Raw genomic sequence first — 26,701 nt, forward strand, 5'->3', positions numbered from 1 at the left:
TAGTGCGCCTTTTTTGTAAATAGATCCTGTAGGGTTGGTAGTGATATCTCCATGATACGCTCTGCCGAGTGCATGACTCTCTGCAACATTGTGTGGTTCTTTTGTGAGCCATTTCCATGCCAGGCAGTTAGGCATCCTGCCAGTATGCTTTCAATGGTCGCGTGAAAGAAGGACTTCAGGACTCTTCTGGACACTCTGAATTTCTCCATTTGTCTGAGATGATAACGGTACTGCCATGCCTTTGTCATCAGAATGTTTGTGTGTGTGGACCACGTTAAGGCACTCCTAATGTTCAATTCCCAGGTATTTGAAACACAAAGCCCTCCACGCTGCAATACCATAACTTAAACTCAATAATTATCCTCATCCTTACCTGAATGTTGTCAGTCTGTGAGAGAATACTGAAGTACCATTAAGAAAGTTCAGACCAGGCTCATAGACCAGAACTAGGTCAGACTTCACATACGATTTCCTACAGATGAGTAGCAGGAGTATCGTGCTGCTCTCTTGGGTGCATGTATAAGGTGATGTGTGGCACAGAACGGATAGGCAGACAGAAAGGACTGGCAAAGGGCTGGGGTACGGTATAGCACTTCCCAAAGAGGCAGTCATTTGCAGGGATGACGTATGTTCTGCATGTGAACTATTTAGTGGTCTGTGGGATGATACTATTTAAGGGTGAAGTCAGATGGAAAGAAAGGACTAGCAGTGGAGGAGGACAGGCCAGATGTTCTGCTGTGTTCACGTGCTATCTGGGCTTTAGGAGCTCCGACTTGTGACTTTTCTCATTCCCACTTCATTGCGTTCACATGAATTTCCAGTCGGGTGTTTTGGAGAAATTCAAGGTCACTGTGGATTTGTGTCTTGGCCAAAAGGAATTATACATAAACTGCATTTTTGTTTTTAGAAAATAATGGTAAAGCTAAACATATTAAATGTGCACTACTTCACTCCAGATGGAATTTAACCATTAAAATTGTATTTCTGGCTGACAAGAAATTGTTAAATTATAACGTTAACTAAAGTGGAAGGTCAGTATTATGTCACAACTCTGGGATTTCAGGTAGGATCGTTTCCTCTGAATTATCCAACTTATATTTCTGAGTTTGAATGGCGTTCATGCGAATAGATAGATAGATAGATAGATAGATAGATAGATAGATAGATAGATAGATAGATAGATAGATAGATAGATAGATAGATAGATAGATAGATAGATAGATAGATAGATAGATAGATAGATAGATAGATAGATAGATAGATATGAAAGGCACTTTTGACCCGCTATCCAATAACATCCAGACTCTCCAATAAGAATGCCATTTCCATGCAGGGCCCACTATTCTGCCAGTGTAGTGATGCCAGCCATCCAAACAGAGCACTTTTACACCTGCTAGGATCTTTACCTTTACCTTTACTGTGCCACTAGAAGCCATTTATTGATGCAATGTACACTATATACAGTAAATGTTACATGAAAGACAGACTTAAAAAGTCAGACCTTGACCCACATATACTAAATAATTACAGGCCTATTTCAAATTTACCGTTTCTCTCTAAAATACTAGAAAAAGTAGTCGCCAGTCAGCTTCAGACACACCTTATGCATTACAATTTATTTGAGAAATTCCAGTCTGGTTTTCGCACTGGTCATAGTACAGAAACGGCACTAACACAGGTTGTAAATGACATTCTGATATCCTCTGATGAAGGAAACTCATCTGTAATTATGTTGTTGGACTTAAGTGCAGCATTTGACACCATCGACCATTCTATTTTACTGCACAGGCTAGAAAATGATGTTGGGCTTACAGGCACCGTGCTCGCTTGGTTTAGTTCTTACTTATCAAATCGATTCCAATATGTACAGAAATGTGCTGACAGTACTCCATCATTATACACAGAAGTTCAATATGGTGTCCCGCAGGGCTCAGTACTGGGACCTTTACTGTTTTCACTGTACATGCTTCTACTGGGATCTATCATTAGGAAACATAATGTTAATTTTCACTCGTATGCAGATGACACCCAGTTATACCTTTCATTTAAATCAAATGAAGTTTCTCCAATGTGGTCTTTAATTAGTTGTGTTAGTGAATTAAAGGAGTGGATGAATAAGAACTACTTGTCTTTAAATACAGATAAAACAGAGATGTTAATTGTTGGAGGGAATGATGCTGATCACAATAATATTTTGTCATCATTTAACTCAATGGGAATCCCAGTCAATTTTACTGAATCAGCCCGCAATCTAGGAGTTATCTTGACTCTAGCATGTCATTTAAAGCGCATATTACAAAGTTGTCCAAAACACGTTTCTTCCATCTTAAAAATGTTAGGAAATTAAGGCGCTTTTTAAATAAACAGGATTCTGAGAAACTAATTCATGCATTTATCTCTAGTAGGATTGACTACAGCAATGCGGTGTTCACTGGATGTTCAAACTGTTCTTTATACAGCCTCCAGTTAATCCAAAATGCGGCTGCGAGAATTATTACAAGAACAAGAAAATACGAACACATAACTCCAGTTCTTAAATCCTTACACTGGCTCCCGGTTAAGTTCAGGGCAGATTTCAAAATCCTTCTTTTAACATATAAATCATTAAATGGTCGAGGTCCGGCTTACTTGTCTGAACTTATCATGACTTACAAACCAGAGCGCACATTAAGATCTCAAGATGCCGGTCTGCTTATGATTCCAAGGATTAATAAAATAACAATGGGAGGTTGAGCTTTTAGTTACAGGGCCCCTAAACTGTGGAATGGTCTGCCTGCTACTATAAGAGATGCCCCTTCGGTCTCAGCTTTTAAATCCCGGCTGAAGACTCACTACTTCAGTTTAGCATATCCTGACTAGAGCTGCTGGTTAACTGTTCAGACTGCATCTCTGTTGTTAGTCATTAGCACTTAAACATAAGTAACATGACAGTTATAATTGTATACTAACCCTCACTTATTCTGTTTTTCTTCTCGGTACTCAAATGTGGCACTTGGTGCCACGGCCCACCTGCCAAGTTGTTTTGCCTGCCTAAGGAAAAGTCATCCCAGATGGAGGATCGCAAGAATCGTGGGAGAGAGGGGTCCTTTCATCGGATTGGCTGGCCCAGCACTGTTTCAGCTGTGGAATGGCCAAATGGGGGAGGCAGCTTGAAGGATGAGGTCTCCATGACTCTATACAAATACAAATCTTATTATGGGATATATCATCTACTGTTAAATTCTGCTCTGTACTTCTAAAATTTATATATATATATTTTTTTTATATTTCTTACTATATTGAGAAATTGTTCTGTGTACTGTACTGTATTGTATTGACCCCCTTCTTTTGACACCCACTGCACGCCCAATCTACCTGGAAAGGGGTCTCTCTCTGAACTGCCTTTCCCAAGGTTTCTTCCATTTTTCCCTACTAGGTTTTTTTTGGGAGTTTTTCCTTGTCTTCTTAGAGAGTCAAGGCTGGGGGGATGTCAAGAGGCAGGGCCTGTTAAAGCCCATAGCGGCACTTCCTGTGTGATTTTGGGCTATACAAAAATAAACTGTATTGTATTGTATACAATTAGTCTCATTCCAGGACATCATCAGCCACCTTTTAGTCATAGGACTCAAAGCTCTGTCCAGTATGTCAGTTTTAATAGTGAGAGTACAACACTGACGATGGTAAATCTCAGGCAGTAGGATTAAGGCATCTGTCTGAAAGCATGTGATTATAATTTTTTTTAAATAAAAGCATTATATATATATATATATATAACATTCTGAATATATCACATAATCCAATTCAGGACTGATGGGTAGTTGATTATTGTTTAAAGGTATTTATTTTCAAAGCATTTTTTTGAAAATGTGTACTTTTCTGGGGTACAATGAAACATTTCACATCGCCTCCGAGATGTACCATTAGGTAGATAACAGACGATGACATAGTTCATCTGACAAAAATGTATGTAAAGTCTGGGCTGTATTTGTATTTCTACTACTAATAAGCAAGGAACATCATTTTAATGATGCTCTTCTGGAGTCCTCCTTGGAATAAATTGGAGTAGTAATTTGGAGATAACGTCTCTCACAACAACACCGAACAGTGCTACTGCTAATTAGCGAATGTGTCCATGCTTCAGGAGGTTAGTGCCAGAAAGGTGTGATCCAAGTCATTTCATTGTATGGATGTGATGCTAATTGAGTTTAAAAAAGACACTCTTACCATACTTGTTAATTCTTATTGACCTCTCTCTCCTGCTGAATAGTACAATGTCATAACAACACTGACAAACAATGTTGCCCTAATGTTACCATGAAAATGAAAATCGATTTGACTCCTTTATAGAGTGTTTCTAAAATTTTGTTAGAAAAGAAAAATTATCAAGAAAACTCACACATCATTGACACTAGGGAATCAATTCCTGGAACGGATTATCCATTCCCGGGAATTCGGGAATCCCGGGCTACCGGGGATGACACAGTGCACGGGCATCTCACATGTGAACGGTTTTAGAACGACTGACACTTATTTTTAATAAAACTACTGCAATATGTTGACACCAATAAAAGACTAACCTTATCTATAAGCAGTTAATGCTGTCATATAAGTACATGTATCTAGTTAGTTGCAGTAATAAGAGCATAGATAGCACAATGTGTCGAGCGTGCGGTCGTCCAGACGAGAACGCACCTTCGTGCAGAGTACACCAGCTGCTGAGAAAGCACGCTCTGCCTCCACTGAAGTAGGTGGCACAGTCATCAGATACTGATACACTTGTTCTAAACAACGCCCGTGCTTGCCGTTGCTCTGAAACACCGCCATTTCAGCTTTTTTTGACGCATCCAGTTTCTTGTCATCATTTTGTGATGGCAAGTTTCTTGGCACAGATAATGCGGATACAACAGACTGACGCATTGCAATTTCAAGTTGCTGTTCAAAGCTGTTGTCTGATGAAGTGCAAGCTGCAGCAATGGCGCCACCTTAATTATTTTCAACTATAACTCTGTTATTTCTTGATCGATTTTTATACTTTTACATGCTATATATGCAAGCTTGGCCGTTCCCATTTTCCCGGGAATTACAGCAGTTTCATTCCTGGGAATGCTGGAATGAAAAATGTCTGGGAATCCCGGGCTCCCAGTAATTGGGAGCCCAGGAATGGATTCCCTAATTGACATGTCAGCAAAACACCAATATGACTATAGGGACAATGGAAAACTGAGGCATTCTGTCAAAGGCATATCACCCAGATGCACCCACAAAGGCTCATCATTGCCACATGATGTCAACTGCCCTAGAGGAAAAGCTGAGCCTGTTAGGTGCAGATGGTGGCACAAACCCAGGCTGGAATGCAGATTTGAGTGAACCGATATGGAAACAACCCCTGGAAAAAGCAACAAAATTGTTCGTAATTTAAATGAATGGACAAAAATCAATCAAATGGCCATGCCTAAACTGGCTAAAAACAGTTCATTAAACACATTTCCACATTTTGAAGACCTTTTATAGACCCTTCCACAGGAGCCTGTTTTCGTAAACCTCTCCTGATCTCCTCCTACTGACCACCTAACTTATGCAAACTTCTCGTCTGCAGCTCCCTTCACAGATGAGAGCCACACTCCTCCCTGGCCACTTTAATCTATAATAGCAGTACTTACCATATATACTCGTGGATAAGTTGTCCTGCGGATAAGTCAGGAGTTGATTTTAACGTATAATTTCTGGTATTTTATAATTTCGGTCATATAAGTTGAATGCGGAAAACTCATGCTATTGGTCCAAGAGATTATGATATGCTAACCTCTCCCACCTGAGAGAGTAACCATGGAGCACATGACCTTTTTTTTACTATGTGAGTGCCGTAATGTGCTGTATCAGCGTGAGCTCCTAAGCCCCTCTCTCTCTCTCTCTCTCTCTCTCTGCCTACGTGACCACATGGTAATTCCTGAACTATTCCAAAGTGATGTTTGCACTGATTTGTGTTTTTTGTATCTCACACCCTCATACACCTTTATCGTAAGAGCATCCCTTATCTACGATGGAGCATTCGATCAGAAGGAAATATAAAGCTGGTTTTAAATTAAACGTCGTTGAAGTAGTGAAAGAAATTGGTATGATACCAAGATAGGTGGATTAGCAGATAATTTGGAATGCGTTATATCATTACAGGAGGACTTGGATAACATACAGACTTGGGCAGATTTGTGTCAGATGAAATTTAATGTCAGTAAATATAAAGTATTACACATAGGAAGTAAAAATGTTAGGTCTGAATACACAATGGGCGATCGGAAAATCGAGAGTACACCTTATGAGAAGGATTTAGGAGTCATAGTGGACTCTAAGCTATCGACTTCCCGACAGTGTTCAGAAGCCGTTGAGAAGGCTAACAGAATGTCAGGTTTTATAGCACGATGTGTGGAGTACAAGTCACAGGAGGTTCTGCTCAAACTTTATAACACACTGGTGAGACCTCATCTGGAGTTCTGTGTGCAGTTTGGGTCTCCAGACTACAAAAAGGACATAACAGCACTAGAAAATGTCCAGAGAAGAGCGACTAGGCTGATTCCAGGGCTACCGAGGTGGAATTATGAGGAAAGATTAAAAGAGCTGAGCCTTTACAGTTTAAGCAAAAGAAGATTAAGAGGTGACATGATTAAAGTGTTTAAAATTATGAAGGGAATTAGTACAGTGGATCGAGACTGTGACTTTAAAATGAGCTCATCAAGGACACAGGGACACAGTTAGAAACTTGTTAAGGGTAAATTTCGCACAAACATTAGGAAGTTTTTCTTTACACAAAGAACGATAGACACTTGGAATAAGCTACCAAGTAGTGTGGTAGACAGTAGGACTTTAGGGTCTTTCAAAACTCGACTTGATGTTTTTTTGGAAGAAATAAGTGGATAGGACTGGCGAGCTTTGTTGGGCTGAATGGCCTGTTCTCGTCTAGAGTCTTCTAATGTTCTAATGTTTTAATGCCACAACAAAATTTGATGCGTCTGAGAAACTGATGTGAGATTGGAGGAGGCAAGAAGATATAAAAAAAAATAAATAAAGTGTCACATTTTTGAACGGGCGTATAAGTCGGGGTCTGATTTTATGATCGATTTTTCGGGTTTCAAGACAAGATTTGTACGTGAGTATATACGGTAACAATTATATTGGTAATTTATTAATTTCTAAAAGTGTTTTTTTTTTTCATTTTAAACCTTCACCTTTCAAAAACTGAATATAACAGAGCAATTCCATTGCTAGATTTGGATTCAGCACCCTCAGATCTGCAAAAAAATACCAAACCTTTTTCATGGGAGCCAATTTTTTTTTGCACACCAGTGTTTGTTATATTTGTATAGTATTTAATTATTTTACACATCTGACTTTCAATAAAATGCATAAATATTAACAAGCAAAAAGCTTCAGTTGAAGACGAGAGGGGTTGACCAATACATGGCAAATGAATTAAATAGTTAACAACTAATTGTAAACACCTCTATAAAAGTATAGGGATGGAGAGCAATACATAGAACTGCATTCTTCAAGATCTGTTATCCAGAGACATTGAGAAAAAACATGTCATCAACTAAAAATAATTACATTTAAAAATCAATAAGAATAAACCATTATAACTTAATTTAAAAAGCCAAGTAACTAAGACTAATATGTACTTTGAACTCTAAGAAGGTGCCTACATCTTTTCCCAGGGCAAAATATGAAACATAACATCATGTTATATGTATGTGTATGTACTGTATATACTAACAAGGAAATCTATAATTCTGATTTCTGGGGACCCTTTGGTTGCAAAGAAAATGTACTTTCTTACAAACTTAACTCAGAAAAAGCACGCCATCATCAAATCTCACAGCCCTAAAACGTTTCTCTGATTCAAAAGTCTTTCCCTGGCTGGAGTGCTCCTGTCTTTCTGATTCATCTTGAAGGCAGTGTCCCCTTCCCTCTGCTGGAGAGCAGTTTTTGAATTTTACGAACTCTATCAAGACGGAAACATAGAGTCAGCTTGTTGCTGAAGAATTGCTACATTTTCCTGTGTGCTTTTAAGTTCTGCTGAATGACTCCAAATTGTTCCCACGAGTTTAGATAAAGCGGGCTTTGGAAAAGGACTGTTTATCATTTTGATATATTTTTTTTTGCACTTCAGAGCCTTGAGTATGTACACACGCACACACACACACATACAGTACATACACAGTTTATTACTATACTATTGTACAACACACTTACTGAGAAAATTATTAGACAACACTAAACTAATACTGAGTAGGGCCTCCTTTTGCTCTCAGACCAGCCTCAGTTCTTCATGGCATGGACTCCACAAGGTTTTGGAACCATTCCTTTGAGATCCTGGTCCGTGCTGACATGATTGCACTACACAGTTTCTGTAGATTTGTCAATTGCACATTCATGATACGAACGTCCAGTTTTCACACACCACAAAGGTGTTCTGTTGGATTCTGAGTCAGATCTGCTGACTCGGAAGGCCACTGATAAACACTGAACTCATTGTCATGTTCATGAATCCAGTTTGAGGCGACTATTGCTTTGGGACATAGTGCATTATCATGCTAGAAGTAGCTAATGGGCAGATTGTTCCTACGAAGGGATGCACACGGTCAGCAACAAGTAATTGATTAGTGTTACTGTGCCAAAGGTGTCACAAGAAATCATTTCCCACAGCATTACACCACGTGGACTGCTGACACAAGCCCGGTTGGGTGCATGGATTCCTGCTGATGGTGACACATTCTGATCGTACCATCTGTGTGTCTCAGCGCCAGATCAGACCAGGCTACATTTTTCCAACCTTCATCTATCTAGTTTTTTGTGGGCCTGTGCCCACTGCAGCCTCAGCTTTCTGCTCTCGGCCAACAGCAGTGGAACCTGATGAGGTCTTCTGCTGTTGTAGCCCCTCTGCCTCTAGAGTTGGCATGTAGTGATTTCGGAAATACTTTTCTGTGCACCACAGTTGTACAGAGTGGCCTGAAATTATCATGGCCTTTATGTCAGCTCAAACTTGACTGGCCATTCTCTTCATTAACAAGGTGTTTCCATCAACAGGACTGCCGCTCACTGGATGCTTTTTGTTGTCCACACCATTCTGTGTAAACTCTAGAGACTGTTGTGCATGAAACTCCCAGGACATCAGCAGTTAGAGAAATGCCCGAACCAGTCTGTCTTGGCATCCACAATCATGCCACGGTTCAAATCACTAAGATCACACATTAAGTGAAGCTCCTGGCCTGCATCTGCATGATTTTATGCATTGAAACTGCTGCCACATGATTGGGTGATTAGATAATTGAATGGATAAGCAGATGTATAGACGTTCCTAATAATTTTCTCAGTGAGGGTATACACAATACTGCTATATAAATAAAATATTCTAACGTGTAGACAGTATGGTGCGGAGGTTAACTCGTTTTTACTATAAAGCCCACTGTTTCACAACAATGATATTTGTCTCCTCAGTTCATCATCAGTTGCTGATTTAATTCCCACTTGTGACTCACTGTGTGACTTTTACCAAATCACTTAACCTGTTGATTTTTTAAATGTAAAAAAAAACATTGTAAACAATTGTAATATATCCTCACCTCGTAAGATGCTTTTCATAAACGTGTCGGCTAAGTACACAATAATAATACGTAAACAGTAGTTTTTCTGGGCGCAGTAGTTGCCAAGTGAATATTCGGAAGTGAAAGAATTAAATCATGATGAATACATTGCAAAAAACAAATAATCACACAAACAAACAAAGAAACAAGTAAATAAATACGTTAACCACTTACAAATCAATTAAAAAGCTTAGTGATGCACGGTGATGCCTTGGGCATGAAGGAACATCAGCGGTTCATTCATATCCAGGGGCATAAGGACAGACATGAAGGATGGAGCAGCAACTTGAGTTGACTTGAGCTTCTGCATTATTGTATATATCATTCCCTACTTTCGTTTCTTTCTTCCATATTAGGTTTGTTGGGTGTCAGCACGGGGTAGAAGGCATGACCCCACCGTGAATGAACCTAACTCAGCTGCCATGTCTCTGGGGATGGTGCTGGGGGAGCAGTGAGGCAGCAGAGCTAACCACTACACCACCATGCAGCCCCAGGGAGTGCACAATTATAGAACAGGAGCTGCAAACACATCTCTGGACGTGAGCAGAAGACAAAGGCTACACCAATCCTATGGGTAATTATGTTGATTCAGATTATTGTTTCTAGTCTCCCTTCTTTGCTATTTTTTTTGGTCTTTAGTATATTCAAAATGGGGTTAGAAAGCAACAAGTTTTGAAGCAACTTTGATTGCTGCTTGATTGCTTCTAAACATAATCAACCAGAGACACTATTTTGATTTGTGTTTTTAAACAGAAATTAGGTGGCATAATTGCAAAGGGAAACACTTTGTAGATTACGCTAAATGGCTGACACTTCCTCTATGGTGGATAGCAGAATTCACCTGGCGTTGTGAGGGCTTTGGTACAAAGGTGGTGATTATGGCGATGAGGACACACACAGATGAATGGGATGCAGTGACTCAACACGAGGACATGCGGACAGACTGGAGACAGTGTTACACAAAGGAGTTGTCGATCGTTCTGGAAGTTACCTGTACTGGTACGATATGTGCCAACATGCCCAGGTGGCAATGGTTCCCCTTGACTCTGGCTGAGACTCCTCATAGGGGGTTTCTGATAGACCCTGTCCTCATAGATTGGGTCGATATGGTGCTCTGGGGACTGCAGCGTGCGGAGTTCAGAGCCCAGGTGACTGTGCTGGCTGCTGTATGAGGCCCGGGATCCTAAAAATAAATGTGTTTACAGATTTATTAACAATCGGCTGGACTAAACTGCAGGACGGAATCCACCTCCTTCAAAATAAATACACAAAGAAAAACACAAGTGATGAAACATATAAGCAAAATAAAAGAACATCTGCAAAACAAGCAAGTCATAATTATTAGAACCAGGCTGTCATTAAGCTTTCAAAAGGTTCACAATGCTGCTGCTGGAGTCTTGACCCAAACAGTTGTTGCCACCACATTACACCTCAGCTGGCTGCTCTATGTCAGCTTCCATGATGAAACTGAAGATTCTGATGCTGACTTATAAAGCTGTTAGTACTAGTTTAGGCTGCACATACTGTACCGTCTAGACCTGCTCGACACAGCAGAGCACCTGGCACTGCCATGCTTACTGCTACCAATCCCCATAACCCAACTCTTGGCAAAGGCTCATTCAGCTCTGTGGGACTCTCTTCCTAGGAGGCCCCTTTGTCTTGACCTCCAAATTCAGACTGAAGGTCCATGTGTTCTCTTGACTTTTTGATTGTTCTTGCCTATACTGATAAATTTCAGTTTATTCTACTATAGCAGAGGCTCAGAGCACTTACACATAGCTAGATAGCTATATAGATACAAATAGACTACAGCTCCCAGCATGCCCTGTTCATGTCTGTGTGGAAATCCCAACCCAGGGATACTGCCATCAGGTGTACCGATGGAGAAAATGTTCAACAGTGTTCATCTACCCTGGTCCTTCCATTGCACTGTGTGCCATCCATTACAAGATAGATAGATAGATAGATAGATAGGTGAAAGGCACTATATGATAGATAGATAGATAGATAGATAGATAGATAGATAGATAGATAGATAGATAGATAGATAGATAGATAGATAGATAGATAGATAGATAGATAGATAGATAGAGTTTGACATTGAGGCTTGCAGGGACCATGAGAATCATAAAAGAATATTAAATCATCCGTGAAAGAATCTCACATTTCTGGTGTTGTGTAATGCACCTGTCAACTGTAGCTGTATGCACGAAGTGAGCAAAATGCATTCATTTTTTGTTAAAATATTGCTAAGTAAATACTTCCAGAAAATCATAGCATTGCACACAGATAAAACACGTGTTCATACTTAGTTAAACTTTTACAAAAAAGACCCATCTGTCCACCACATTTGTTGTGTTTAAAAAAATTAATGAATCATTCATTCTGACAATGCTCTTTTCTGAAAGACATCTTTGTTGGTCACAACTTTGTTCTTAACTTTTTCAACATATTTACATCTTTTTTTAAGAACACCAAATTATATTATTGTTGCAAAAAGGAATGAAAACAGTCCTGCACATATTTAAATGCAATGGCAATAAATACCTAAATATATCATCACATACAATCCAAAGAAATTTGCCTTCAAAAATAGTAATCAGGTTCCAAAATCTGTGGACATTTACTAATCTACACATATACAGAATTGGTGATTGCCTATACAGTATGTCTACGTCCGGCGTCTTAAACATTTTATATGATTTATGTGGTATGCAGAACTCTCCTCCCTAAATTTGGGTAGCCATCTTATAGAGTGACTAATCCCAGTTTGCTAAGTCACAAAAAATTTTAGGGTAACAGAGCATTCATCTTAAAGAAATAGCATAAAGGGTTAATAAATGTCAGAAATCAGATAAAGGTGAAGTAAACAACAAAATGTACTGAAAGATGAAATCAGCAGATGTCCTGTAAAAAACCAGAATGGACAGTTGTTTTATGCACAGAAATATCAAGGGTGGTGGCTCAACTCAAGGGTATAAAGAAGAACCAGAATATAATATAACAGACTTTTATTTTATACCAGTCATTTGGGTGTAAACCAATGAACCAACCAGAGCAAAATGTATGCATTGATTGACACTGTATGTAAATTCAATCTACTCTCTCTCTATATATAGCACTAAGCCTAAAAGTGCAACAATTTTGTGCAACGTTTTTATCACAATTTTTTTGTCACTTTTTGTCACAATTTAAATTGGACTTATTTTAAAACATACATATACATGTTTGGTATCATTCTTTTCAGAATGTATCGAACTTTAATGAGATGTTGTTAGATTTTCAGATTCTTATTCCATTTTTAAATTATAAACTAGAAAATATCAAGAACTCACGTCCCACAAGAGATTTAACCACGCCCAGGGCTGGAAATAAAAGACAAAGAGTAGGACAGCTGCTGTACAGGCTTTTAAATATTCAAAGTGCAAGCCAGCAGCTGATTGAGCAAAGAGGAGGTAAAAAAAAACTATTTCCCATTTTGTCACCGTTTCAGAGGAGGTTTCAGAGGAAGGACCGCATCTCCTTGGGGTGCGTTTAGCCCCCCTCTTTACAACTCGAGCAGCAGAAACTCGAAGTGACTGGCACATAGCGCAGCCCGGGGGTTTGGGGTTTGGGTTGTCGAGGGGGCGAACACCCTAGTAGTTTATAAAATGAACCTCTATTCTTTGTTTCTCTGATCATTCTGACCAGGCAGTAACAGAATGCTCCCTCTAAGGCATTTTGCTGAGGAGTAAGTTACCATGAACAGCTCTTCTCCTGCCTGATAACAAATCTGTCCTGTTAGGAGATGTTTCTTTCCTTAATAAAATGTTAAATTTCTACACAACAGATAAGATAAGATAAGATAAGATAGATAGATAGATAGATAGATAGATAGATAGATAGATAGATAGATAGATAGATAGATAGATAGATAGATAGATAGATAGATAGATAGATAGATAGATAGATAGTGTTGTGATGTGAGATTTTACATATTATTTGATGAATATTTTTGTATGTCTTTATTTGATTTTTAGGCACAGCAATGTAATTTAGTGTTACTTTGGTGAGAGGCATTCGTGTTTGCCCCCCCTTTTTACGGCTGAGCCTCTTTGAATTTTACGACAGGATTTGGGGGATGTGTGTTTTAAACCAGTTTGGCAAGTGTTTCTTTGCTAAAGTCATTTCTACCCCCGCAAATGGGCTAAGGTGTACTTTAACATATGGTATGGGGGCAGGTGTTAAGATGTTCTATTTCCCCCATTGGTCTGAAGTATGGCTGTTTGGAATTGGCTTGTCTTAGAGGCCATTAAGTACCATGATGTCCTATTGGCTCGAGGGGTTTGGACAGCACATCTCTAAATGTATGTGTTTAACCTCAGTATCTCTCTCTTACCAACCAACATATGATGAAGAAGCATCTCTCTTGCTATCCTGTGATGAAGAGCACAGCTCAGCAGCCATTTTGAACAGACATGTGGCTGAAAGCTGAGCACCAATGATGCCTTAACTAGAGACATTTAAGTAACCAGAAGACTGTGTGCCACCTGAACTACATATCATCATTTAATCAGGTTGTATGGTTGCCAATATTCAAATGTACTTTGCATTTTGTTATTATTTATGAATATTATCAATAATACTAATACATTGTTTAAACTGTAACTTAACTTCTGCTTGTCTTTTACTGCATCTAATTGCCTGAGGTTATAGATATAGAAGGGAAGGTGGGGATAAGTTATATACAATAGTACCTTATAAACAGTGGTAAGTCTGTGAGATTAGGCATTCTAAGGCTACATATTAATAATACAATAGGGGAAAGTAGAGCAATATATATTACTCTACCAAGACAAAACAGATAGATAGATAGATAGATAGATAGATAGATAGATAGATAGATAGATAGATAGATAGATAGATAGATAGATAGATAGATAGATAGATAGATAGATAGATAGATAGATAGATAGATAGATAGATAGACACTATATAAAATAGTTGATAAAGGTACTATATGACATAGATAGATCACACAGACACCCATATTAGTATGATCACAAACAGAAACAGTAAAATATAAACCTTGTAATATTTACATACATAAGTGTACATATTTAGGCAAACTATTGGAACAGTAAAATAGAAATCAGCCTCACTGGTTAAAATGGTGCTGGCTTGTTGACAATGGAAGGAAGTAAAACAGAACTTCTAAGTAGGAGAAAACAAACCTCTACATTCCATGGTCATTTAAAACAGGAAAGTCACAGTTTTGCTGATTCGTTTCAAACTGTCGTCCTCCATTCTAGAATTTCTTAAGCACTTTATTGGCAACAAATGCATTGTCCTCTAAGAAAGGCTGCTAGCTTTATGAGTTCTTCTCAAAATTCCACACTTTATCCCTGTACCCTTCTTTGTAGCTTTGGTCTGCAGGTTTCTCTTTAGTAGCAATAATAAAAAATCAAATATTTCAAACTTTCCAACTATCCATCAAGGTTTCATTTTTTGTCTTTGTCATTTTTTATATATTTTTTTCACTGCATTTATTTTAATTTTGCTGTTTTCTTTAATTAAGTACTATGTGGTGGTGTTGTCTGTGAATGGTGCTATACAAAGTAAATCTGTTTGCATTTTGTATGAACTGTATTAACTTTATTAAACAGATCAGTTTGTATATTTGATACTCTAACATAGTTTTGTTTTCCTTAAAAAGCAACTTTTGGTAGAACATTTTGTGAAAGGCCATATGTGTATTAAACATGAGTCTATTCCAGGAGCACTGAGCTTGGACAAGAGCCCTCCATCCACCCCACCCCCTATTACATGGTATGAATTTTGAGTCACCAATAACTCTAACATGCATATCTTTGACATGAAAACTGTAGCACCTGAGGGAAAGAACCCACATCAACATGGAGAGAAGAGCAAACTACTCACAGACAACAGCCAAGCACATGGCTGCAGCTCTAACTACAGAGGCACCCTATACTAGTGTTATTACTATTAGTATGGTTATTATAAGGCAACACAACATTCTCTAATCGAGTTTGGCCTGAGCCTGGTCTGGCAGAATGAGGCACACAGCAGACAGACTGAAGAAGGACCTCCTGGTGCACACAACTCTGCTTATGCCACACAGGGTTAGGGTTTGTTAAATGTGGGAGGAAAACCAGAAAAGTCATATAAAACAACTCAAAATGTATGGATTCCACAAAGATAATGTACAACTGAGGGACTCAAAGATAGGGTGCTGTATTATTATTATTATTATTATTATTATTATTATTATTATTATTAATAATAATATATTTACAGACAACAAGATCATTAAGATCTAATTATTTTAAAAACTATATCTGTGTTTGCCATCTCAGGTCTAAATTCTGATTTAATTTTTCTTGTAAGTGAAGATCTTTGGGATAAATAAAATATTAGTAAAAACTAATAGACACAATTTACTCAGAAACATTCTGCAAATTGAGTGGATACAGGATGGAGAAAAGTGGCAAACATCTGAATTTGCTTTGTATTATTGTGCATTGTGGAATGTTAGGGGAGTAAATAAATAAATAAAGTGTTCTATTGTGACGCCATTGTGTCTGCTTTTTTTTTTTGCAAATCTCTCTAAAACGCAGATGTTTCATTTTAAAGAAGCAAATTAAATGGTGATTTGCACATTTTGAGTATGACAATCCACATTATCTTCCCATAATTATATGGACACCTTAGGCTGACTTCATTGTTGTCCAACAGAGATCAAAATGATTCCACAGTACGGGGCTGATAAACTAATTACTTTAATTACTGCCTCTGTTTTTAAGGACTTATGATTTTTATTTTTTACAATTTTTTGGAACATTACCATGTGCATCTTATCCATAACTAGAGAAAGCAGAGAACATGTCTGTGCTGAAAATGACAGTACCGTAGTTAACCTAAAGATGCCAACTATAATGTGAAGAGGGCAGCCTGAGGACCAGAGTAGCCAATGTGGTCACTGTGGTTCTCCAGTTTCTGCTACTACACAAACCATTTGCTATGTATTACACAGCCCCGCTAATTTTGCTTTGCTTAGAGTTCAGTGAAATCGCGGAAAAGTTCCCAAACTCTGTGAAATGCACTGAAGTCAGTGGGAATGGAGAAAATGAAGTAGTTTTGAGTGAATTAGAAAGATGCAAATGTTCTTTTAAGTATTCTGAAGGACTAGAGTACTAGGGTGTACCGTGTTAGCCATTATGAATGTAGTGAGAAGTCAAGCAAAATGACACCTTTTATTAGCTAACTAAAAAGATTACAATATGCAAGCTTTCGAGGCAACTCAGGTGCCTTCTTCAGGCAAGATGTACGATCAGGCAAGATTTGGAGGACTAGAGAATTGCCTCCCAGCTATGCTGGGTTGTTTACTGTGTCCAAAGAGTGGCCTGAGCTCTAAGGCAGTAGTGTTAACCACAGAGATAAAATAAATGGAATTAAACAATAGAACTATAACATTTCTTGCAGATGCCAACGACTGGAACAGGAAGCATGAATTCACTAAGGTTTGCCCCCATAGATTCTACAGCAGGTACTCATCTCTCTCAGACAGTAAAATATAGCTTGCTCTTTTTATTTTATTTTCCCTTGATGTGATTGCTCACTCACTACCAAATATGTGCAACACTAAAGCACAAAAATTCTTCACTCATTTCATGTCATCATCAACTGCACAATACTCTGGGCAATAGTTTTAAAGGGATAGGCTCACAAATTACACACAAGTCACAAACAAGTTACATTACCTTTAAGAAACAAATATGCCCTCATATTTCATGTCTCCTTCTGCATGTTTATGATTTGTGTTTAAATGGATTCACAATTTTTCCACTCAGTTTCGCATACCAGTAAAACAGCTCTGATTAAATCCATAGCAGAAGAAGAACTTCATCCAGCAAAGTGGATGATCCAACACACTGCACACTGCTAGGATCAGCATTATATATACACTGGGTGCTGTCCCATCCAACTTTGGCTGCCCTCACAAAACACCATGGTGCACTAAGAAAAACAAATTGTTAAATCCAGCTGCACAGTGAACTTTCAGGCAGATAGCAGGCAAACAAGGTCATCCACGAACCCAACAACTTTGCTGCGAAAAACACTACACTACACTCAACACTACACCTCATACATAAATACTTCTTATATATAAAGTCTCTGTGCTACGCATAACACAAGTCAAGTTCGGGAGCATGCACTTGTACAGTGTGTTGCTGCACCCACTACACGACAAAATAACTCGGGATCCCAGTTGGCAACCCCCCAGGCAGACACGCAGTCCAGTCCCACCCTCTGGAAATGACCCTCTATCTGCCGCAGCCAGGAGTTATGTGGGCGATCCCTTTGCCTGGTCCAGCCACTCAGATCCCCAACAATGAGGATCTTACGAGCCGTAACTTACGCTCCCTCACAATGCAGGTAATGTGCCTCATTCTGACTCCATGAGCAACTGCTCATTCGACACAAAGTGAAACCAACGGTACCCAAGGATTTTCCAGAGAGATACAGTACCAAAGGAGTCCAGTCTTCGTCTCAGGTCACTGGATAGCGCCCATGTCTCGCAACCATATAGCAAGACAAGAAACACCAGAACTCTAAAGACTTGGACCTTTGTCCTTTTGCAGAGATATCAGGAGTGCCACACACCCCTTTCCAGTGACCTCTTGACCCCCTGTGCTCTCCCAATCTGTCTACTGACTTCATAGGAAGAGTTACCAGAGACATGAATGGTAAGTAAACCTCTCAACAAGGTCGACACTCTCTCTGCTAACAGACACACTGCTGATGGTTGTGCCCAAGAGGTCATTAAAGGCCTGGATGTTGGTTTTTATCAGGACACTCGCAAGCCCAGACACTCAGACTACTCGCTTAGTCTCTCGAGCTCCGTGATCTGAGCGTCCATTGAATCCGCGAAGATCGCAGCATCGTCAACAAAGTCAAGATCCGTGAATCTTTCTTCACCAAACAATGCCCCACAGCCGCTGGACCCCACGACCCTGCCCAACAGTCCATACAAGCATTGAACAGTCCATACAAGCATTGAACAGAGTAGGAGCAAGAGGACACCCCAGAATCAACTGGGAAACACACAGAGGTTCTGCCTCCACTCTGCACAGCACTCACAGTACCAGTGTACAGGCTGGCCATGATATCCAGCAACCTCGAGAGGATCCTGTGAACCTTCAGGATGTCCCACAGGGTAGCTCGATCAACTGAGTTAAATGCTTTACGAAAATCGACAAAGGCTGCAAAGAAACTGCTGATATTTGCGTTTGCACTCCATGAGAACCCTTAGTGCCAGGATGTTGTCAATGGTAGACTTCTTCGGCCTAAAACCAGACTGTTCCGGATGCTGGTAGGTGAGCAAGTGATCCCGGATCCTATTGAGGACGACCCTAGCAAGGACCTTACCCGGCACCGAGAGCAGTGTTATCTCTCTGCAGTTGCTGCAATCCAGGCGCTCACCTTTCCCTTTCCAGATTTTTCCACATTTTCCACTCAGTTGGGATGATGCCAGTCTCCCAAATGGAAGCAAAGATTGCTTGCAATGCCAGGAGGACAGCCTTACCACTAGCCTGGAGAAGTTCATAACACAGAAGACATAATTAATCAGGGCCTGGCAAGTTTTTTTTTTTGCATTTGTTCTATAAATTGTGTCTCCTTTCAAAATTGTTTTATAATTAAAAGTATTGTTTCTGAGTTCATAAGCTTTCGAGTCTGCATGAGGCCCCCTCTTAAGGCAAGTTGTAATTGTAATTACCTGTCTGAAGAAGGGGTCTTGGTTGCCTCGAAAGCTTGCATATTGAAATCAATTCAGTTAGCCAATAAAAGGTGTCATCTTGCTTGACTTATTGCTTACTAATATTATATATACAGGGTGAATCAAAATGATGTTAACATTTGATTGGCGGAAACAATTAATTCACAAAACATACTTCATATGTGCAAGATGTTTTACAGGAATGTCTCAACCTGTTTGCCATCATGTTCAACACACAAACACCAACGAGCAACACAGTAGCATAGCGTGGGTGTCAGCCACCCACGGCGGAGGAAAATTCCGCCGCCCCCTTATTTAGGTATGGTTCAAATTTTTACAAGATATTATTATTATTTATTGTGAAATTTTGCCACCCCCTAAAAGTGCTGCCCGGGGCGGGCCGCCCCTGTCGCCCCCACTACGCTACGCCACTGGAGCAACAGTACCATTTAAAGCCCGGACACACATTTTGCGGGGAATAGATGATACCACAGTCCGTATTCTGTCCTTCAGATCATTGATATGATGAACTTTCCTGTGTGGTTGAGATAAAATTAATCCATTAGTGTTAACATAATTTTGACTCACCCTGTACTTTTTTGAATAGCCTAGTGATATGGAGATGGGTTGTTTCTTATATCTTATGTTTGTCTTGTGTGACAGCTGATGTTTACTGTTAAATATTATTATCACTATTTGCTTTTGTCCTTAACATTCTTAGAAAGAATTTTAATTAAAGCATTTTGATCTGTGACCCAATCAAGCTGTGTTCAGCTGCTACTGCACAATCTTAAAAACGATGGTTTTAGTGCCATTCTATGGTTCTTCATTGGGTTTATGGTTCCCCATTGAACCATTGTTTGACAAAACACCATATCATTCTGGGAAGAGTTCACCACATATAAGGTTGGTTCTTTGTACTCTGAAAAATTTAATGTAGGGTGGGCTGCCTAGCAGGACAGAAACAGATTATGAAAACCTATACTTAGCCTGGGTTACTGTACACAGGAAGAGTCCTTTTAAATTTAAATTTGTTTTAAATGACTTACTGGTGTTTCACAAATCTGTCACCATCTATTCATGGTCATTTACTATTTGGAGCCTCTGCCAGATCTAAACAAATAAATGTTCTTTTTGGAACCTTCATGTGAATGGGTCTTTTGGGAACCAAGAATGTTTACCCTATGGCATCGCTCTGAAGAACTGATGTGGCACCTTTATTTTTAAGAGTGCTTAAGGGGCACCGAAAGGGTCCAACAGGGAGAGAAAGTGCAAAAGATGAAGGGTTGGAGACAAGCACTAATATCTTTTTCCTTCTTTCTACACACCAGCAGAAGAATAACTGCTTATTTCCTACTTCCACCCATTCCACAACGACTTCACTTTCGTCTCCTGCAGATGACGTCACTTCCGGACCTTTCCTGATGGCTTCACTTCTGGCCCTTCCAGATGAAGTTACTTCCGATCCTTCCCTATAACCTCACTTCCAGTTTAATCCATCTACCTCATCTTCCTTCCTGCTGCCTCAATATAAAAATCTCATCCTTTGTTTTGTTCATTTGTCTTTGTTATTTCAGAAAAGACCGGTATAAGTCACAATTGACTACTCACCAATCCAGATATCATACCGGGCGGCATCCTCAAACCTTTATTTTGTCTATCACATTTTGTTATTCTTTACAAAGTTTAAGAACTGATAAGAACCAGTGTAAGCCAGAGTAGCAGATGTGTGGGCTCATGGAGGGTCCGTTTTTCAGTAACTTGTAAGGACATGAGAAATGTCCACTATTCACTCACTCCTGTACTTAACTGTGCACTTAAAAAGTGTAATCAACAGCTGTAATTCAGTCCTTTCCATCATGGTACTGTGATGACTCCACACACATATCAATAAAGGTATTCCCCCCATCCTGGAATTGGCTTCATGACTTTAACTTTGTCACTTCATTAGACACATAATACAACAGTAATAAAAACATTGTATTAGAGAAATGTAGGAATGTTTAGAGTTAAGTGTACTTTATCTAGCAACTACTTTAATATAAGATGCACAGAGCTGGTTGGCTTGCCACAAGACCTGCTGATGTTTGAGGTCAACGTGGACCAAAGCTGTAAAAGCACAAGGTCCATCCTATGAGACTGTTGCCAAGAATAAAATATTGACTAATGTAAGAATCAAGAAGAAAGGTAGGACCTGACACCTGTTCTAAGCCTACTCTCTGTGTGGTGCCATGCTTTTAGGACTCTCATTCAAACAGACACCTTTTGTCATATTGCTGGTGAAAATAAAGTAATTAACAGTTTCTTTACATTTTGATAGAGTTACTGTTGATAATAAAACTGTTGCTTTCTAATACATTTCTTTCCACTTTTTACGAGTCTTTATAGACTTCATTATTTATCATATTTACAAAGACCTATGCAGAGTCCTGGTAATAAATGGTCCAGCAGTCAATGTGTTATAAGCTGCTGCTGACTAGTCAGCCTTTCTGCTATACGAAAAATACAATGTAGTCTGCTCTTCAGTTAGCAGAAGCTGACTCTACTGAACCACACAGTTATTGAGGACGACAAAACGCTCTTAATTGTAGATCTGTAGAACTGAATCAGAACCAGTGGAGAAATGTTGAGCTTCTTCAGTTTTTTTACAAAGAACAATCTCTGCTGAGATTTGATGATAATAGAGGCTTTGTTTGTTTCCCATTTGAGATTGTTTGAAAGACTCCATCTTGCTCACAAAATACGTGGGCAATGGAAGGGTGGACTCTTATGGAAGTCTATTATAATCTTAACTAATTTTTGTACATTTAGTTCTAAATTATTTTCAGTACACCACACAGCCAGATGAACTACCTCTCTGCTGTAGGCAGACTCACCATGATTGCTAATTAGGCCTACTACAATTGTGTCAACTGCGAATGTGCCCACATCATTCAGGAACTCATTGGTTCCTGAAAACAAAGTTTCTGCAGTGGGAAAGCACCTTTGGCCAATTAGGTCAGCCATTAGATGTTTGAAGCTATTTAATGTATTTGGTATTATTCATCGATCAATTGAACCATCCATTACATAATATACCATATATACTTGCGTTTAAGTTCTCCCATAGATAAGTCGGGACTTGATTTTACCGTATAATTTTCAGTATTTTATAATGTCGGTTGTATAAGTCGAATGCGGAAAACTCACACTGTTGGTCCAAGAGATTATGATATGCTAACACCCACCTAAGAGAGTAACCACGGAGCACACTGCCTTTTTTTTCTATGTATTGTGCCTACGTGACCACACAGTAATACCTGAACTATTCCAAAGCGACGTTTGCACTGTTTTGTGTTTTTTGTATCTCACACTCTCATACACCTTTATCGTAAGAGCATCCCTTATCTACAATGGAGCGTTCGATCAGAAGAAAATATGAAGCTAGTTTTAAATGAAAAGTCATTGAAGTGGTGAACGAAATTGGTAACTGCGCTGCTGCAACAAACTTCGATGTGTCTGAGAAACTGATGCGAGATTGGAGGAAGGAAGAAGATTTAGTGTCGCATTTTTGAACAGGTGTATAAGTCAGGGGCTGATTTTATGATCGATTTTTCAGGGTTTCAAGACCCGACTTATATGCGAATATATACGGTACTTAATATATGTCAAGGTTACTATCACTAGAGCCTATCCCAGAAGCATCATGCAAAAGGCAAAAAATAATCCAGTATGAGGTCCTATTGTACACTTGCTCGCAGGCCAATCAACCTAGCATGAAAAAGGTTTAAAAGTTGAAAAATTGGAGTACAGTGGTACCTGTGGTCACAACCGTAATTCGTTCCAAAACTCTGGATGCGACCCGAACGTAATTTCCCTATAAGATTGTATGTAAATACAATTTATCCGTTCCAGACTGTATGAACTGTATATATATATATTTTTAAGCACAACAATAGTTTATTATACCATAGAATACACAGTGTAATAGTAAACTAAATGTAAAAACATTGAATAACACTGAGAAAACCTTGAACAACAGAGAAAACTAACATTGTAAGAGTTCGCGCTAGACCATTATGAACTGCTCACTGTAAGCACTTTTTTATGAGTTTTAAGCACAGGGAAAAAAAAATTAAATGCCACTTCTCTTGCGAAACTTTTCAAACCATCCTCTACTGGCTTTAGATTCCTCACCTTCGCCATTCGAAGAAGGATTTCTTGCATATGTTTGCCTCGCTTACTCTATCCCCTGCAAGTTCCTTCTTGTTCAACCACACTAGCAACAGTTTTTCCACCTCTTCCAGCACTTGAGGCCTCTGCCTGGTTAACATTGTAACTCCTTTTGCAACATCAGCTGCTTTGTTAGGCTCTGTATACGCAAACAAAAGAAAATGGGAAACGGAGAATGGAAAATCATTGGCACATACGAATGCGCATGGGGAAACTGGCCGCCAGTGTTTTTGTTCGCCACCAGAGCATGTGGTCGCGAACAGATGCAAAATTTTGGCAAACTATTTGATTATAACCCAATTTGTACATGTTCGAAAACGTTAGTGACCAGAGGTTCTACTGTACCTGGAGAAAAACCCATGCAGTCACAGAGAGAGCAAGCAAATTCAACAATCAACAAGACTATGCATGAAATTTACACTAAGGAGCCTGGAGTGGAGAGACGGCTATGCTAACCACTGCACCTTTCCTTTAAATAAATAAACAAATAAGAAGCATGACATATCTTGCAGACAGATGTGCTCTAATGCTGAAACACAAGAGAGTTACTAGAAATGATCTACAAGTTAAAGATTATAAAGACACTTGACCACAGTGCCAGCCTAGTGACAAGTCAGTTTATGTAAGCACTTAAATAGTGCAAAAAACTAAGAAACATATACAGTACATACACTGTACCCAATAAAAAAAAATCACTCCTCCCAACTTGCCTTTCCCTGGGTCACTGGAGTTGCGTAACACAGCAGGATGCCTCATGTGTAATGCGCTTTCATCCTGAATGACGTGAGTTATCTAGGATACAAGGCTATTTTATGCAGCATAAAAACAGACAAGAAGTTTGCTGAGCTAAAGGGACGCTCATACTGGTTTTTCATCCCCACTGCACTCCTTACAAGAGGCTCAGCTCCACTCAACGACATTACCCATGCTCCTTATATCTAACACTTATCCATTACTTTTCTAATTTGCTTGTCTAGTTCTGAGTCTTGGGGAACTCTTGCCTATCCTCAAGGAGAGTCTCAAAAATCTATAACTAAAGGAGATTACCAAGAAAGTAGTCAGATGAGTAAAGCCAGTGCACACTAAAGTACCACAGCAAGTAAAATCAATCGGACGAGCAGATACTGTAAAGATCCTAAACGAGAAAACCTAAAAATGTAAAGAAATTGTTTAGGCAACTGGTCTTCTCCACCCAGAAGGCTTTATATTTGTAAGACAAAGTGTAGACACCATCTTAGTCTTTATAAGTTTTCTTATTGTGCATACCTTAAATTCATAGACACGTGCGCAAGTTCATTCTAGCAGAGAAATGAAACACAAAATGATCTAGTTGATCACATCGCTGACAATAAAGTAAATAATAACAGAAACACTGACAAATCGCAGGACTTTCCCACACAGATACATACTGTACACAGAGATTCAGTTGCACTCATTTTTGAACTTATATCTAACAGAATTTTGTGTCACACAAACTCATTAGTGAAGCTCTGAATTAACATACAGTCGGTAATGATCTTCATTCAGCCATCATTTTTTGTTTTTTGCTTATTCCATTACACCCTTAAAGACAGGGTGAGAAGCTCAGTCATCCGGGAGGGGCTCAGAGTAGAGCCGCTGCTCCTCCGCATCGAGAGGAGTCAGATGAGGTGGCTTGGGCATCTGATCAGGATGCCTCCTGGACGCATCCCTGGTGAGGTGTTCCGGGCACATCCAACCGGGAGGAGGCCCCGGGGAAGACCCAGGACACGCTTGCGGGACTATGTCTCTCGGCTGGCCTGGGAACGCCTCGGGATTCTCCCGGAAGAGCTAGAAGAAGTGGCTGGGGAGAGGGAAGTCTGGGCATCTCTGCTCAAGCTGCTGCCCCCGCGACGCGACCTCGGATAAGCGGAAAAGGATGGATGGATGGATGGCTTATTCCATTTCAGAGTCACAAGAAATCAGAATTGATCCCGGCAGGAATGGCTGCAAAGCAGAAACCAGCTCTGGAATGAGATGCCATTCTGCGGCAGGTCGCACAAACTCAGATAGGGATAACTTTCAGATTCATTCTTGGCACACTAAAAAAAGTTCTCCATAGTTTGTTCATTCGTCCGTCCATCCGTCCAGGCCGCTCTTTATCTTTCACTTGCTCACTCTCTCTTTGAGGTCGTGAGCTGATTGGATAGTTATATAGAATTAGTTGCATATGCAAGGATAGGTTAAGTGGAACTCATGGGTAAATGTTTAAATGGTAACTATTATAACTTCAGTTTCTTAATTTTGTTATTATGTAAAGTTTTTCATTTCATTAATTTAAATTAAAAGTTTATATCTTTGGAGCTGCCTTGTTAATATTATACCTAGACTGTCACTGCCATCATAAGATACCTGTTACATGCTAGCAATTTAAATAGAGACCTACATGATTTACATAAAAAAATCATTTGATTATGTGAAAGATTTTTATTTTCTTTTTCTTTAGAGAAACTTTAAAGACAAAATAAAAAATAAATAAATAAAGCCTGCTTATACAGACCAATTCAATTTCCTAGATGTTTTCTAATATGTCCCCACTCAGTTACTATGAGTAATCCAATGCCTTCTTTGACAATCTAAAATTGCAAATTCTCAATTTTCAATCCAAACCCTCCATTTCTTGTTCTCTCCAGTTCTGGCTACAGGCTTCAATGTTCGGGTATGACAGTGATGATTCTACTCGAAGAAAAGGTTACGTCCAGGCACCATTTGCAGCTCTGCCTAGGAGAGCAAAAACGCTAAAGCCAGCCCTGATCCTTACTGTTTATAAAACATATCATACAACTAATCTTTAATTTATATAGAACTAGCTGTCCCCCGCAGCTCCACCCATATAGTAGCAAAATAGGACAGACTTTAAAAATCAATAAACAAACAGGTATCGCTAGCTAAGCGCTTCAAAACGTGGCCAGAGGTAGACCAATTCGAACGGAGGCTGGCGCGTGAGTGAGGAGGGCCCTGCCCGGCTCTCCACTCCTGACGTTCGCACAAATAAATTGGTACTGTAAGCAAACTACGATGTTTAGCGTGATGAGTGAAGTCCCAAAAAATCAATGTTCAAGCAAATTACAGAAAAAAA

The 26,701-nt window shown here is 39.4% G+C and overlaps 1 protein-coding gene across 1 annotated transcript in view; it reads right to left on the minus strand.

Moving 5' to 3' along the window:
• ctnnd2a (catenin (cadherin-associated protein), delta 2a) overlaps positions 1 to 26,701 on the minus strand; it is a 1,670,075-nt gene that overhangs the window by 542,360 nt on the left and 1,101,014 nt on the right. The window contains exon 9 of the mRNA XM_051929317.1: positions 10,606 to 10,797. Within this exon, the coding sequence (XP_051785277.1) occupies positions 10,606 to 10,797 (192 nt within the window). The remainder of the gene's footprint in view (positions 1 to 10,605; positions 10,798 to 26,701) is intronic.

This window comes from Erpetoichthys calabaricus, chromosome 6 (assembly GCF_900747795.2).
Source record: "Erpetoichthys calabaricus chromosome 6, fErpCal1.3, whole genome shotgun sequence".
NCBI classification, from domain to species: Eukaryota; Metazoa; Chordata; class Cladistia; order Polypteriformes; family Polypteridae; genus Erpetoichthys; species Erpetoichthys calabaricus.